The following is an 18,473-nucleotide window of genomic DNA, read 5'->3' on the forward strand; positions in this document are numbered from 1 at the left end:
AAGGTGAGAAAGTGAGTTGAAGGCTTGTGACTGTTATGTGATCATCTCAGAACACAAATATTGTTCAAAGCTGATGACATGTTGCTTAAAAGCAGCTTTGTTACACGTCGAGTTGTGATAACGTGACTTTTATTCCTACATATGTTTCACTGTATCTGAATTACAGTTTGTGATATCTGATTATTCCAGCAATCCACCAGTGACAAGCATGCTACTATGTGCTCGTCACTTGCTTAATTTGCAGGAATGTGCTGTTTGAATCCTTACGCTAATTACTTTTTATGGTCAAATTATGTCAGTTTGCCACTTGGGGTTTAACATCTTCCCTAAGAACATATTTAAGCATGACATGATAAAAACCACCCTCTCTAACTCACATAAAACAGCTCATATAACTGGCATTAGATGATTGTTTGATCACAGAACAACTTGCAAACAACTTGTTATGTGATGATAACAACCTTATAATACAACCCTGATACAACCTTATAAAGCTCATATGACAAAAGTGCCAAAACCACATTTGCATTTGTTTGGAGTCAAGCTTCTAGCCACCTAATGACTGTAGGTGCAGTATTCATACTTTTTTCAGCTCTCTTTTGGCCCACATAAACTCCTGAGGGAAATCTGGCTTTTTAACTGCTTAATGCTTAATTATTTTGAGCAGCTAATTGCTGCTTTGTCTACGTGTCTGTTTATTGCTGTGGGTTTTTAACTGAAAACAGCTGCCAGTTGTGACCAAAAATGGCATTAGTGTATGAAAGTGGTGTGTATGAAATAAAATAGTGAAATTGTGGCCTGGAAAACCAACCATGACAATGAGCTGAAAGACAAATGGCGGAGGGAAATAACAGATCTGGGTGATTATTCTCTGCATAGTGGGCTCATCACTATGAGCGAGCCATTTTCACATTACACAGTTATTGGATCCACTGCTATCATAAAAACACCGATGCAAAACACAGACATTTAGCTCATATAAGTTCTTTGTGTCAGACTAAAATATGAGTATAGTTCTCTGCTGAAACCTTTCCCGAAAAAGTCCCAGAAAAGAAACTGCAAAGAGTCAGATTTCAACTCTGGGCAGGCTGCTGTAGAGATGTCTCAGCTGAACCACATCTGACACCCTCCTTCAGGGACTTGCACTTTCACTGCAGTCACCGTGGTAACACTCACTTTCGCTGTGTCGCCATGGGAACACAGCCCAGGATTATTCACTTTGTGGCCACACACACACACACACACACACACACACACACACACACGCAAAGGCAGTGTGCATGGGAGATGTGCTCACAAGGACATAGAAAAATGCACACACCGACAGATGTGGGCAAGAAAGACTCACACACACTGCTCGCCCACACACAGTGATTTGCGACAGGTTATACAACAATGTAGGGTGAGTACAGGTGAGGTTGGGTGTGTGTGAGTGAGTTTTGGGGAAGGACAAGGATGTAACATTAGGTTTTAAGGTGATGGTGATGATGAATAGTAACTAGTAGCTAGTGAGATGTGATGAGGTAAACAGATTAGGATGTTAGCCTGACAGGATGAATGACAATAGGCATATTACATAACTACTTCTTTTTACCTACATTTGTAATTGAAGTCCTCAGCAATCTGAAAATCTACAATGGCTTGTTTGTTTTTGAGTGTGGGCTCACACTGACACAAAGATGTAAAAACAGCTGTAGTGTGTGCCCTCACCTGAATGAGAGTGTGAGGCCGTGTTGGTTCGTGTTTTACCTGAATGAGAGTGCGTAGTGAATCCACATATGACTGCTCTGTGTCCAAGAGGGTCATCATCACATGTTTTCTCATGTCCTGTGAAGACAAACAAAAAAGGGCAACAATCAGCATTAGATTTAGTTTTCCCATTAAATCATATCTAAAACTGTGATTAGGTTAATACCTGTCCTAACATAATACTACAGATACAAACTGTGGAGACTGTACAGTGTGCAAATCGTGGAAGATAAAAGAAAACAGCTAATCACTAGATACAACTCTGACCCCACATTGTTGAGGTTTAACATTTGCATCCCCATAATAACTCTGTTGTGTACTGAGTGTTTCTAATAATGGGCTTGTTGACAGCAAAATGTAAAACACAGTATAGAAGCAGAGGTGTCAATGATTACTAATTAAACCATTGATTGCTGTAAATAATTTGTTTAGCCTAGTAATAATGCAGAAGACAAGGATGTGCAGTGTAACTGTTTATTTGATAATGTTACAAGTTATTGACTTCCCACAGAAGCTACAGCACATTTAGAGTGAGATCATGTTGTACAGTAAAGCCTACAAGCTGTTTAGTACTTTGGGCTTTGGACAGTCACTGAATAGCAACAGAAGGGAGAGGAACATTCTTACCAAAGTTATATGGTTTTCTAATTTATCATTCATATAACTAGGTGTTTACTTGAAGCTAAAATAGGCCATTGCTTCAGGAAGTTGCCATAGTATCTAAAGCAATAGGCTACAATTAATGAGAATGTTTTAAAAGAGGTGCCACAGGTAGCTTCAACAGCACCTCTCCACATTAGAATGAGTTCTGGGAATTTCTAATAAGGATATTTGAAGCGTTAACATGGTATTTTAAAAGTGTTCTAAGTAATTGGTTGCATCACTGGTTAAACACGGGTTCAATAATGAGCCTCATATTTCATGAATTGTTAGTGATCAACTTAGTATCAATTGTTAAAATTGCAGGCTATTAATTAAAGAAATTGCTAAGGAATTTGCATATCTAATAGAAATTCACATGAACTATCAGGGTTCAAGAACTGTTTTTGTTGTTATAAAGGGTGACTTCACCAATTTTCAGGTTGACCATGATAAACTCCATAGATTGAGCAACAAGAAGTCATAATCTGAACTGCAGGTTCCTGTAAGTGATGTCATCTGGAGGCATTTTTCAGATAGAAGTAGAGAGATATTTTGATATAAGGAAGTCAATGGGATGTTTATTAGCATTTATGTACATGTACTACTCCAAACTAGAATCAAAAGAAGCGAGTTCAAAATCCGTGAAGGCATCCATACATGCTCAGGGACCTGAATAGAGGTCACTGAGGCCAGGAAGTCCACAGAAGCAGAAGCAAAGCATGACTCAGCAGTTCACTCTAACAATGACTCAGTATCTATGAACACAAGTGAATGACCTGCTCCAACACAGAGCAGCAAACAGCCCCCCCAGGGGTACCGAAGGGTAGAGGAATCTACAATACCGTTTCCACAAAAATGAATTTAAACTTATCTAATTTAAAACAGGATGTGTGTGTATGTGTGTGTGTGTGTGTGTGTGTGTGTGCGCGCGTCAGAGACACAGAGAGAGAAACACACAGATAGAGAGAGAGACACAGAGAGAGACAGAGAGAGAGAGAGAGACAGACACACAGAGAGAGAGAGAGAGAGAGAGACACAAAGAGAGAAACAGAGAGAGAGACACACAGATAGAGAGAGAGAGAGACACAGAGAGAGAGAGAGCGAAAACGAGAGCAAGAACGAGAGGGAGAGAGAGAAAATAACAAAGGGTCGTGGAATAAGTCAGACATATTATCTCAGGAGTCTCGGGGGAGGATCCCAAAATGTTCTGGTACCAAATATAACTTATAAATATCAGAATGAGCCACAGGCAAAACCCATATTGTGCATATATAACCACCATCTCTCACTCTCAGTCTGTTATTGTCAGTCAGTCTCACACACACACTCTAACAGAGCCCACTAAAATACACAATGGAGGGCTTTCTTCCATCTTCCCCTGCTCCCTACTTCCAGCACCGCTGCGCCCTATAAATAACTAACAATAATTTCCCAGAAAGGCATGTGTGGTGATCTGAGGGCTCCCATGGGCACTGTGGGGTACCACCAGAGGGTGAAAGGTGGTATGTGGATAAAGTGTGTATCACTGTGTGTGTGAGAGAAAGAGGGATGCTGGGGGGGTTGGCCAAAGGGATTGTGAGTCAATTGGCTGAAAATGGGATAACAGGGAAGAAACTAATTATTTAGTTTTATTTTGCAGTAATCATTTTAATTTTAATGCAATTTTTCTTAAAAACGATGCACTCAGTCTAAGTCCATGCTACCCTGACTTATAAAGACAATGAAGTGGGGGAAATAAATACAGGACTAACATGGCTAAAGATAGAAACATACAATAAGAGAGTATTCATCCATTTATGCGCTCTAATTACATTTCAAGAACAGACAGACACTATTCATATAGGGAACTATTCAAAATACTTTGCGGTTCAGTTCCCCGTTGCTGTATCACAAGTGTCACCAAGTATACAGAGCACTGTTGAGTCAAACTACACTGTTTCTGGTTATGGATTAATCTTACTCATTTTTAAATGCGTTGACTAATTCAAAAAACAAAGCTAAATTCCCACACACTCTCAGTGACTGAGTATCAGTATCATACTGAGTTTGTCAGTGATACAACATTTCAATCATCGGTCAGCATCAGACATGTTCACAGTATGAAGCATCAACATTATATATACTGTAGTTCTACAAACACAGATTGCAGCCACCAATCAAAAGAGCAGCTGCACAAACAAACATCTGTATTTGATAAAAGGTTTTCTAAAGTGAGAAATGTATGTCTCAAGCAAGTCAAAGAGAGTTCATGTTTTACATTTCTCTACTTGATAAACTGCCCATTAGTATTTAATAATTATCTATTTTCCTTTGTATACTTTGTTAGACAGTATGTTTTGTCTCGGGTAATTTGAATTTTTGCAGCATGAGGTTGTTGTTTTTATATTGGGTGGCACGCACACAAACACACACACACACACACACCAAAAGAGAATTTTGAAATAATGCTAGGAATGCTAGTTTCATTTTGCTAGCATGGTTACCATAGTAACCCAAGCAGACAGGCTGAATGGTCATAGGACAGGCTGGTCTCCACGAATAAATCCTACAGTACTGTGGAGCTGGAGTCAAACATCACACCATCAAATCCAGAAAACAACAGTCCCATTTTATAACTGGGATACTAGGACGATACAAGACGAGTGAAGTTTTACTCTGCTTTGTCAAGCTCTTAGGACTAAGAGTGGGGAGTAAAGAACTGTGTGGAAAAACTATGCCTTCACAGATGGCATGTTTATGTTGGTAATAGGAAACTGTTAGTAGTGTAGTTGTGATCTGGTTTAAGTATTGGCTGTAATTAAATTAACAATTTAGCCACTTTATATAAGTACAACATTCCACAGTTACATTGCGCGTGACAATAACTACAGTAAATATTCTACATCAAAGTTGGGACAGGAAATAGGTCTGTCCCATCAGGCAAATCTATGTAATTACTCTGGTTGGTAGCCTAGTAGGACTGAGGTTTTAATGGACACCCATAGCCTCTGTCAACAACATACCTGTCTATTGCAGAGAACAACAAACTAAACTTCACACGAGCAACGCATAATAAGTGTAGCATACAGTTTTCTTTTATTTTGACAGATGGTCACGTTGCTGCTGTACGTTGATTAAGGACATCTGCTGCGGGTCCCTTGAGTAGCATCCAATCATCCTCCACATCAGTGTGGCAGCAGAATCAGTGGATGTAAAACCAGGGCAAAAGAGCAGAGAAGAGGCAGTGGACACCACACACCACCTCACTGTCAACTTACAAAACACACAAGACAAGTATCTGCACCACTGCTGTAACCTTTGTCAAATGATTTTGCCATCTACTGTTTTTAGCATGTTCAGGTGTATCAGAGGAGCAAGTGATGCTGCAGCTGGTCCCAACCTGATTTAGAGCTACTCCCGCTTAAATGTAACAATGTTGGGTAACTGTCCTCATTTGTGGGTAATGGTAAAATGCAAAAAAGACAGCAGCGGGTAGCAAAGAAAGTGTAAAATAGGAAATGCTAGAAAAAAATTAATACATAAATAACCCGACAGCTTGAGGCATTTTAATGCTTTTATGTTTGTGTTATTTGATCAGCCCAAAACAGCCCAACTAAGATGTGTTTAGAGACACAAGTCAATTGATACTGTAAGTTAAATGTTTACTGTGTTCCTCTATACTGAAATGGATTTCTGACTGACATACAAGTTGTTCAGTTGTTATGTTTAATCCACTGATTTTTGAAAGAAAACTACCTTTCCCTCCTCATTACAGTACTTCTTTTTTATAGACGATTGAGAAGCTATTCTGTCAATAAAGGGCTGAAGTTGCCAAACATTATTTCTAAGCACTGCAGCTGCTTTCAATTGTGCGTAAAAAAATCAAAATAAAAACAGGTGAAGGTTACTTTCTTTCTCTGCAACAATTTTACAAACAAAGAGCGTGCAAGTCCCAAAATGAGGCACGGCTGTGAACCCTGCAGCTGCATCAATGAGAGTGGGAGCATTCAACTTCCTCATAAATGAGATTTGCCCACAGGGTCATGTTTAGATCCTGGAACAAAGTTCAAATTAAAACTTTCTCCATTTTTCTTGCATAAAATAATTTCTCTAATACCAAGGATTGCGTAGCTGCTATGCACTTAGTGAAGTCCTGTACAAACTTGTCAACTTGTCATAACACATGTCAACAGGTAAATAAATTCCCCATTTTTTTAATTTTGGAGAAACTTGCTTAATAGCTTTTTTCTGGAAATTTCTGTGATAATTTCTGATTTACAAAAACTTTGCAACTGTGTAAAGGTTACCTGGCAGACTATTAATTTGTCTCTCCAAAAAAAAAAAAAAAAAAAAAAAAAGGCACCTGTCCTTTAAATGAGAATGTGTTTATAAATACAGCTTTAACAATAGACTTACAGTGCTGTGATGTTATTGTCATTTTGCATGTAGCCAAAAAAAAAAAAAAAACTCAATGTGAATTATAACGGCAGCACATTACTGTTTGAGATCCAGGCTTAAGTTATTTCATGAAAAGCATCAACAAGAAAAACACAGCTCTTTCTTGTCATCTCATTGCTGTCGTCATACCTCTCCTCTGCCTTCACCCCCCACCCCATTCCATCCTCCTCGACGACTGTATCCCCTGGCAACAGCCTGGCAAAAGCATCAACAGGCAAAGAAGATCACCTATCTCTCCCACTATTCGTGCATACACCTTCGTTAAACTCCTGGGCTGATTTACACACTGTGTTTTGAGGTGGCAGCTGTAAAGTAAAGGAGCCTCTCCCACTTCTTTCAGCTGTCTTATGTAACTCTGCCCTGCAAATGTAAGCAATCGTATAAATGTGTGTCATTATATGCTATACACTATATACTAGTCCTTGTCATTTGTGGACCACGGACTTTCGGATCAATAGATCTCTCTCTCTTTTAGACACGCACGCACACACACACACACACACACACACACACACACACACACACACACACACACACACACACACACACACACACACACACACACACACACACACACACACACACACACACACACACACACACACACACACACACACACACACACACACACACACACTGATCCAGACATCATCTCCTCCATCATCATTGCCTCTTCCATTTCTTTCCTCTTTAAATTCTTGTCATATTTCTTCCCACACAGTGAGTCTCAACTCACTTTCACACATTTACTTAATGAAATAATCAATGTTGCCTATAATCATTCCTCCTCTGCTTTAATATTTTATTTATACATATCCCAAACAAGCCGACCAAAAGAATGTTTTGCACTTATGCTGCTTTAGATACAATTAGAGCAGACAGTCAAAAATGAATTGGCAACTATTTTGACAGTAATTAAAATATTTAAATACTTAAATATATATATATATATATATATATATATATATATATATATAAACTTAAATATTTTTAAGCAAAAATCAATCCATTTTTAGAAAACTGATTCTTCTTTTCCTTTCGGCTGTTCCCTTTCCGGGGTCGCCACAGCGAATCATGTGCCTCCATCTATCATTTTTAGAAAACTGATTAATTTAAAAAATTTATTTAATTTAACTGTTAATTTAAAAAAAACAAAAGAGATCAATATCAGTTGTTTCTTTTGGGAGAGAATTGGACCCTAAATAAATGTGAGACACATCATGCTTTATAACAAACTAATGCAGTTGTAAGCAGATGTAAGGTCTGTTGAAGTATGATGAAGGAAAATATCTGCTTATTAGTACATTGTAATTTGCTATAAACAATGTATTAAATGTATAAATGCTGCTTTTCAGGGATAAACATGGGGTGTTAAAAGGGATGCCAACAATTGAGCAGACGTTCCTTGTTGTACAGATAAAATAATTTAGCTCCACTTTTACATTAATTTAACTTCATTTAACCCTTCCACATACAAATATGCTTCGATGCTTAGTGTGCATTAACAGACCGGGTGTTACGATTATGAGAGCTACTGCGGCTGTGTTATGTCTACATATGAGTGAGTCTGCGTGTAAGTAAATGCATGTGCTACTGAAACCCAAACTGTGCATGTTGAATCTTCTCCCACTCAAATGAACATGAGAGTACAGGAGAGACAATTCTGCTTTCGATGGCATTAGTTTGCACTTTCAGTCTAGAATACACTAAAAACAAACTCTACAAAGAGGACTTCAACTGAATGGTGAATGTGCACATTCACGAACAAGTACAGATGGACAGATAGTGAGACTACAGTGGTGTGAGTGTTTGTGACAGTAGGTGTCAGAGCTAATCATGTGATTCACTCAGCTCTAATTCTATTACAGACAGGCATGAAAGGGAAGGACACAGGCAGAGCAGGATCTGAGGAAAGACACATTTTTCTAAGGAGAGAGATGTTAAAAACGGGAAAAACATGTTACAAAAAGAGTTCAAAGGGAAGCAAGATTTAGATGTTTTTAACAGTGAAGGAAACCAGAGAGCATCTAAATTAACTTGGACAAGGGTGAAAACATCGTAGATGCAGGTCTAACACAGTGGCCGTAAAACACAAACCGACACACACACACACACACACACACACACACAGCTACACACACACACACACACACCTTAGCAGACTAAAAATCACAAACATTAGTCTACCTCTCTGTTGGGACTTCCAGCACAAAGTCCATTCCCATTCAAATTCCCAGTGCCGCTCCCGTTCCCATTGTTGTTTCTGAACTGATACACAGCATCTCTGTCCACCACTTCTTCTCCTCCTGCTCCACCACCATCTCTCTCTCCTGCACTACCACTATCTCCTTCATCTCCTGTATTTTCCCCATTCTCATTCATTTCCTCCAGAGCGATGCTGAACTGGGCTAGGGTTCGAACCATCTGCAGCATACGGAACGGTCCGCGTGTCCAAATGCTCGCTCAATTTGGCACATAGATATGCAAAACAACCTGGGGAGACTTGCTTACTCACGCAAACTTGCTCTTCATGGCTGCAGATTAATGCCACATTAAAGAAAACAGGCTCACCGTTTCCTCTTAGTCACAAAGTTAAATAACCATCTTCGTTTCAGCTTTTTCTCTCCTCTAAGGCAACATAAGCTTTTATATAATTCAGTCTGTTAGCAAGCTGCAAATAGCTTATTCTACCATAAATTTAGTAGAGTGTCTTCAGTGCGTGTCAAAGTCAGCGTCTGTTCTGGAGCAGTCAGGCTCAGCTGTGTGTGGTTGTGTGTGTGTGTCATGCAGCTCACACACTGTATGTGAAAGTCAAAGGACTGCGCTACAGCATGTATGCATGGGTGTCTGATCCGTTTCTGCTGCATGGATGATGTAAGCAAGATCTGAGCGCAGGTTGAGGTGTGTGTGGACCACGGGAGAGACAGAAAGTGTGGGGGTGTGTGTAAGTGTGCCATGGCCCTCCCCCTGGGTATGTATAATGAGAGATAGCAGGCAGGGCAGATGCTCACAGCGCTCAGCAGCGCTCTGCTCAGACAGACTCGACCAATCCCCCCATAAAAAATAGATTGGGGCATCTGAGGAGAGAAGACAGAGGATGAAGATGGGGCTGTCCATCCATTCATCAACTCTCAATCAAATAATCCATCTCCCATGATTCACATCGTCTTAATGTCAGGCAGGACAGTTATTTCACAAACTTACTTCCTCCCATGCTCCACTGTGAAACACAGATTTGAATAGGTAAGCCCATTCTGTCTGTATAATGTCCACAGAGGCTGGCTGAGCAGTCAGTGCAGCAGCTCATATATAACCATGACAACAGTAAGCAAAGGATTTTCAAAGGACTATATCTGTGTTGCATGTTGTACACATCATGTATTTTGCTGAAATCAATTTGTGCTGGCCACGCTTGTACCCATGCCATAACTGACACTAACATTACTGTATATAATTTTCCTGGTTCCTGTTTTTTATATGTATAAGCTTAAGTCAGGCACTACATCCTGGTCAAATTTCACCATCCTTGCATATTTGCCAGTTTGGATAAAAAAGTTCTGTTCAGCAGAATCCTCTGGCCCCTCCCAAATTGGGACTACTTTTGTAGGGAATGAAAATTAGAGACTAATTACTCTTTTAATTACCCAACAATAATTTTATTTATTTTTTATTATCATTTCAAGTTTTAAGTAGTTAGATGTTCATACATATGTCTTAATAAAAAATCCTTAAGAAATCTCTTTTCTGTTACTTTTTGTGCACCTTCACAAGAAAACACAAAGATCTGGTAAACTCAAAGCAGCAGAGGTTAAAATTCAACAGCAAACTAACAAAGCTGTCTTCACATTCCCCCCCTTCAAAAAATGTCTTTTTTGTTATGTGCAGAATTGATAAAGCAAAATGTCTCACAGTTTAAGTTGGGCTGATGCTGATGGTGTTCTTTTAAACAAAACAGTTGTTTTTATTCACATTTTTCTCACTAGAACACTTTTGCAAATGAAATAAACGGAACTTATTCTTTATACCTGAAGAGCACTTTATCTGTGTGTGGGTTATGGGATGTATGGGACTTCCACTGCCTGAGCAGTTTTGTGAGTGCATAACATAAAATGCATTTTTCATGAAAAAGTTGCATAAGCAGATGGTTGCGCAGTGTGTGGGTTTGACCTGAACTCACTGCAAGTAAACTGATAAGTCCATCAGTACCTTATGCAATATTAACACAAATGACAAGCCTCAAGTGTTTTGATGTTAGCCAGTTCAAAACACAACACTTCTACACTAAGCTACTTTTAAGTAAGACAAACAATATGAAAAAGTAATATAGTATGATAACCAGATTCACCAGCGGCAGTTTAGTCACTTACTCAAACGTGTTTAATGGCAGCTTCGAGTTACATGTGGTACAAGAGGGCTTTTAACTTTTTTGTCACCTGGCAATAAACCCAAAGAGAGTTAGGCTCTGACTCTACAACGGAGTTCAGACAGTGACAGAGAAAGGTCACAATGGGACATTTAAAAGGTCGAGCTCGTAGCAGGAAATGGGCCTTTGATCTCTGTTTCCACAGAAATTGTGAGACAGTTTTATAGATCTTGTGACAGAGCTCAGGGTTGATATTCTCTGAGCCATGTTTAGAGGTAGAGTGCATACATTTTCAATACTTCTAAACAGGTCACGGTGCCATTTGATTCCTTTCATCAAGTAGCAGGTTTCTGTACCACATCACCTGACTTATCCTTTAGGCTACACAGGTCACAGTGATCACCAGATACAGCTACGTTAACATTGTTTACATAACAACTTCAGAGTGCTCACATCCTCAAACTTTCATGTTTAGTCGTGGACATTATAATGCAGTTGCTAGGTATGGAAAGGAAAAAAAACTGTGCATGTGTTTCTGCATGTGCATCTATGCACAAAAAACGAAAGAAAGGGAAGAAAGAAAGAAAAGTGGGCAGCCTGGGGTTTAAGTGTTCTCCCTGAACGAGTTACCAGCTCGTGTCTGGATGACCCAGATATCAGAGTGGTGTGCACATAGTCAGCTAAAGGTACTTACTCATTTATTAGGAATTGTAAATGTGTTATGACTGTTATCAGTTCAGATGAGCAAAAATGATGGATAACGAAGAAACAAAAGGAGCGAATCGACCACAGCAGCGATCATGACCCAGACTCAGTTTCACAACATCACTTTTTTTTATCTACCCATCCACACACACAAATCTAATTCATGGTCTAATCGCCATCTTTGATCACAAAAAAGCACAATTGGTTCTATAGTCATGTATCAACAGTCAACAGTCTTTATAAATAAACACACTATAGCACACCATGCCAAGTATGCATATGTGGCAATCACAAGTGGGCTGAATTTGCAGCCGTGGTTAAACCTTCTGTTTCCTCCCCACCCTGCAAAGAAATGTGTGTGTGGTTTAATTCTTGCTCAGTCGCCCCGCCCGCCTGTGTCAGTGAGTGCTGTTAAGTGCTGTTAAATGACAGGTGATGTGACATCTGTATCACAGCCTCTAAGCCAACACATAAACTGAGTCTGTATAGATAAGCATGTAGGAGGACTGATGACACCTGTCAGCAAAGCCACTGGTCCCCAGGTGTGTGTGTGTGTTTGAGAGTGGGGGTTACAGAGTAACCTTAGGAGAGGTGGACGCATGACTGCCCAGGCAGATGAAAACAAATTTGTCATCACACACCTGTGCATGAATACAGAACAGACACTCACATGTGCAGCACTGAAGGATAAAATAATAATAAAAAAAAACTAAACAAAATGTATAATTGTATAAAAATGGAAATGGCTAAATGCAGTAACTCAATGTGTCATACAGGTGTGTGTGCAGCTCTGTTTGCTCTTCATGTCAGCAATGGGTAATAGGATAATGACAGATGACTCCTGGAAAAAGATTATTCCCAACGCTGCCTACCACACAGGAGATCATAGGATCTGTCTCCAGGTAAACCTCACCCTGCCTCCTCTTTACAATTTTGCTCTAAATTATTATTGAGTATAAACATAAACTTTTAATTGAATTATAAATGCCAATAAAAAGTTTGAAGTGTAAATATAATATATTTACTATATATTATATAATATATATTGATATATTCATATATATTGATATAGCTTATGTTTCAAACACAAATGTTTCTATTCTTTTTACTAGCACCAAAAAGGTTTAATGCATCTCGCACTTGACATTAAAAAAATAAATAAATAAAATCAGGGATGTCATCGGTGATCTACCCAAGTGTGCCTGGATTGGTCAGCACAAATGACACTATGAAAAAATTGACTATAGAGATGTGCTTATATTCCAGTTTCAAATTTCAACATTTTCAAGTCCCCTGCTGTTTGTTTTGGGTTTTTAATAGAAAGTTTCTTTCTTTCTTTCTTTCTTTCTTTTTCTTGGTCTTTCACTTCTTGGAACAGACTCTGTGTGTCCACATTTTTTCTATTTCTGTAGTTTCACTTTTTGTACTTTATCCCCAAACACTTTGAAATATTTTTATATCTCTTTAAAGCTTTATGAAGGTTTGCCAATTTTTTTTTTTGGTCTTCTGAAAGACGTTTTCTTGATTTTTTTTTTCCCGCTCTCAGCAGACTGTCTCACTTGGTAACAAATTAGATTTTATAAACATTATGAAATATGTTTTCCTTGGTTTTAGGTCATTTGCATTTGCCTACAGATGAGAAATGACCATAATTAGTAGTTTAATGAAACTGTTATCAAACTGAGCTGTGAGACTACACACAGATAACCGGGTAGTATTGTTCTCCAAATACAACCTCTGTCTTGTCCTCAAGTTCTCAAATGCCAAACTAAATATTAATGAGTAGCATCAGTTATTATGCATCTTTTGCAATAATGAAAATTCTTTTTAAAATTATCCAAAACAAACAAAAAAAAAACTTGTCCAATGAATGTAACTCTGATTTATAATATAGGGATGTAAAATTGCTGTGCAGGGTGGAAACAATGATCAGAATGTGTAACCATAGAACTGAGTAAATAGGAATCTTTATTAATTATTTGCAAAATTATAAGATGTGCGATAGGAAACTGAGGCATAATGGCCATATCTTCTATAATGATTTCAAAATGAGCATATTTAGCAATAAGGGCTGAATAATTATTCATCTATTAAATGGTGTAGAAAGTGTAAACCATTTAATAGATGAATAATCCTGTAGCTATAAAAATTTATTTAAGGCATTTTTAAGACATTAAGGGACCTTTCATAGTGGACAGAGATGGTTTCCAACAAACTACATGATAAAGTTGAGACAGAAGAGACACATATAACCAAAATTAGGAAGCAATAAAATTAACTCAACCCGGTCTGATGACATAAAGCTCACCAGTGTTGGTGCAGCTCTAATGTGGAGGGGTAGACTGTTCCCATTGCCCTTGAGGGTGTATGGATGCATGTTTACTAGCTCTTTTCAGAAGACTACCATCAGCATTTTGGACTGACTGATTCCCGCGGGAATTACAGTACCTAAGCAGAGCAGAAACAAAGGCATGAACCACTTTCTCAGTCAGTGATACTGTATAGAAAAGGTTTGAAAGCTGAAAAAAACTTGACTTGACCACCAATTTTGGTCAATTCTGAACTCATAAATTGGTTTAATGTAGCGTGATAACGTGATGAGTTAAGTGTCAAAAGAGCCAAATGGGTTGACGGTCCGAAATTTCTGTTATCTTTTTATCGAAATTGTGAAAATGTAATGACATCCAGGCTATAATGTCAGTCAGGCCAGAAAGGAGCATTAGAGTTTATCATACGGTCATGCCTTAAGCAGGGGACACACCTAAGGAATTTTAAAGACTGGACAGTTCGCACATAAAGACTGTTGCTACCAACTATGACAGATTTCAATTCTCTGACAGGCTGGAAGTAGCACACACCTGACAAATGGGTAAACTGGGGCCAACACACTTAACCGGTGATTGGGAATGACTGGACATTCTACACATCAAATCCCGCTAGCGAAATCTCGCATGCTCTTGAACAAAAGAGGGAAAAAAAACAGCAAAATCAAGGATTTTAAAGTGGACTTTAGAGCCTACAGAGAGTAATGAAGGTAACTGACTGAGAAAAGTTTCGAGGTATCCCAAAGGTAAAAGGTGCTTAGGATATTGAGAAACAAGCAACGTTGACTGAAATGTTCTGTTCATCAGATAGAATTTAGATAGTTACAAGCAGATCCATGTAAACCAAAGCACTTTTAAAGTCGAGAAATTAGAATGCTGTGGTCAATGGCATCTGCTTAATGGTATGTCCTCAATTTCACAGCCTCTAATTTGACATCCCATATACTTCCTGTCGAACAACATCTTCCACAATGCACTGGGCTTCACAGATAACCATCAGCCACATAGACTAGCCTCAATTCCAACACCATCCCGGAAATACCTTTGCTCCTTTTCTGTCTCTCCCACCCAGTCTGTCCTTTCTGCCACCCTCTGCCATCCCTTCTCCCCACTCTCTTAATTTCTAAAAATGCTCACCATGCCTCCCTTTCAAAATCAGAAAGAAACTACCTGCTGTTTTTAGAAGACACACCAGTTTTACAGGGAGCCGAAGAGACACTCAGCTCAACTCATAAAAGATGCCCACGGTGCTAATGTTGGCACTTCAGCAACACCATTACATGCTCTCACCCCCAAGCATGGTGATATTTATAGTAATGTGAGACAGAGCTGCAGGGGGAAGGTACGAGACAAGACAAAAAGGACGACTAAAAAAATAATGATGGCCAAAAGCACTTAGAGACTAGCAGTGAGCAGAAAAGTTAGTCAGCACTGCTTCCAGCACTTTTTACTGTCATGAAACTCCATCTTCGCTAAGACTAAACTCTCCACTGCAGATTAAAACAATTGCACTCTTTCCCTTTTCTAGTCCCTCTTCCCTCCCATTATCCTTCTCGTTCTCCATTTCCCCTCTTTATCCTCCTTTCTTCAACATTCCTGACCCCTCACGGCTTAAAATCCTCGCATGTGTGTAGTGCCTGTGTGTATGTGGGTACAGATTTGTTGGATAATAAAGCTACATTAAATTAAGTGCCTTATTACGGCTTTGGGCAATCGAAGCATGTGCTTCACTCTAGGAAAGTTTGAATGGGGGTAAACCTTTAAAGGAAAACCATGTCAGCGGCTTTTGGTAGATTTACAATAATGAAAATGCTTGAAGGCCACAAACACTGTGACAGTGGGAGTTCTGTACTATATCTGTACACCACAAGCAGCTTACGAGTCACTGTGAACCGAGCAAGGAGAGAATAACACGCAAACAGAGGAGTGACACAACAATGCACCTGGACAAAAGCAGACAGAGATCATGTAAGGGTGTAACAGGGTGGAGAGGAGGCATCAGTACATACACAATTAGATGTGAAGAGAGAGAAAGTCAGACTGAGCACTTTGGTTCTGATCACACAGAGTAATGTCAGTCCCAGAATTAGAAGTCCTTTTGAACACTATTGAACTCTATGAGGGAGGATGAACCTTTGACATAAGTAAAAGGTTCTTCACAGAACAGCTCAACTGGTGACTTTACATGTGTATGTAAACATTTCACAATGCTCCACAGATAGCACTTCAAATCTATCAGAGGTAATGATCAATCAAAGCACATGGGATTGCTTCCAGATTCACAACCTGTTTTTCTGTTTTCACTGTGGGGTTATAAATCCAAACTGGGCTAAAGGATTTACTGGTTTGGTTGTGTTTTCTTAATGAAACAAAGAAAACAATTTTGCAATAGGAGCAGATGACAGTGTAGTTGTTTTTGGTAGCCTGGATCTAGCACCTGGAAAGCGTTGATCTGTACATGTTTTCACATCTTCTCACCTGCTTCTTAATCCACAACTCACTCGCTTTAACCCTGTCGTAATACGTCTAGTGTGACCAGCAGGTCTTATTGTGAACAGGGCCTCACGCAGCAAATCTCTGCTGCACCCTCACACACTTTCACTTTGTGACACTTTAGCTACTTGTCACTACGCAGTTGTTGCGTTTCCCTGTGAAAAGGGTTCTATTGGATCAGTAACAGCTGACAGTCTAATGCAGTTTGGAGGGTAAGCAGGTGAGCTAAGGAGACAAAAGATGGAGCAAAAGGAAAAGCAGAGAGCTCAAGCTCTGTTATTGGCTGCTAAGTTGCTATGTAACACTGGTTGCCAGAGAAACATCTGAATGGAAGGGAAAGCATGAATGAGAAAAAAACCCGAGCAGCACAGAGCACTCATGATTAGCACCTACACACAAACATTTGTCCTGCATTGTTACTGTACTGAGGTTTTGCAGTTGCGTCATTATTCTCCTAGCAACAACATCTGGCACCGACAAGATGGTCTAACTGTATAACTGGCTGTGAATAGATGTAACAGGCAGGCCAGAAATAGATACCTGAAGACGTTTTTTAGGTCTCGACAAAAGGTCTACAAAAGCCATGCATGAGACAAGCAAGAAGAGAAGAGTTGGCTGACCAAATACGAATGTTTTTTTTAGTTGACAAGCCGATCTTAGGTAAGCAAGTATAATATCTTATTTTTACTCTCACTATTTTTCCATTTATCTTTAACAGTGACAAACAATAAACAAGCACAAAGAGCTTTTGTCACAGAATATATTTTGACATGTGATAGTTTTATAGCAAAGGGATAAAAAGTACAATTAACAATTTTATCAACTTATTTAGATGATTCACTTTCAGGGTATCCTGAAGAACTAAAGAAGGCCTGAGACCGCCCTACCACAAAGAACTAAAAAAGGGAAACATTTTCTGTATCTCCTTTACAGGCGCACTCACACACAGAAACACACACATGCGTGCACGTGCACGCACGCAGATACCGGATACTCCCAGGAAAAAGAGCCATTTATAAATGCTCACATGAAACAGTCACATTCCTCTACAATACCAAGTGCCTGCGCGCGCACACACACACACACACACACACAATTACTCACTCACTCACGTCAAAAGCTACAGGGGGTACTCTCTGTCTGTCTCTACTGTACACATTAACTACTGCTTTGTCAAAATATTAACAATGAACGTTTTAACTCCTTGTAGACGTAATAATAATGATCATAAGAAGATAAAAGAGACAAGAAAATCTAAACGCAAAGAACTTTGTATGTGTATGCATATGCGACACTGAACAAGGCTCAAAAACACAAACATAAACAGGCCTTTGGCTTAACCAAATGACACACATTCAACTATTCAGCAGAAGTATAGTTTGTTTCCCACAAGAACCTCATATGACCAAATATTGATATCAGCGGCTGAAAAGCATAAATGGGTTTACAACTCACGATCAAGCCAAACCACTGAAAAGACATTACGAAATGTCAAATACACAGGGGGTCGCCTGCAGGGCTCAGTCTGTAAAAACACTTTGAAACTCAAACTGTCTGCAGAAAACAGTCTATAAGAAGAAGAAGAAGAACAAACAAGCAGCCGCACAGAAAATAAATGCTTTCATCACGCTGTATCAGTGTTATTGGAAGTGCTCCTTTGTTTGCTTAGGCTCCAGATTAAAACAGACTTCTAAATGATTTCTAAATGGTCTCACACCTCTGTGAACCGTGTTTGGACTGGGTTAATATGAGTGGTGTAT

The 18,473-nt window shown here is 39.2% G+C and overlaps 1 protein-coding gene across 1 annotated transcript in view; it reads right to left on the reverse strand.

Moving 5' to 3' along the window:
• The window catches only part of LOC137128517 (rho guanine nucleotide exchange factor 17-like), a 54,564-nt gene that overhangs the window by 15,765 nt on the left and 20,326 nt on the right, over positions 1-18,473 (reverse strand). Inside the window, exon 2 of the mRNA XM_067506677.1 lies at positions 1,750-1,827. Within this exon, the coding sequence (XP_067362778.1) occupies positions 1,750-1,827 (78 nt within the window). The remainder of the gene's footprint in view (positions 1-1,749; positions 1,828-18,473) is intronic.

This window comes from Channa argus, chromosome 6, assembly GCF_033026475.1.
Source record: "Channa argus isolate prfri chromosome 6, Channa argus male v1.0, whole genome shotgun sequence".
NCBI lineage: Eukaryota > Metazoa > Chordata > Actinopteri > Anabantiformes > Channidae > Channa > Channa argus.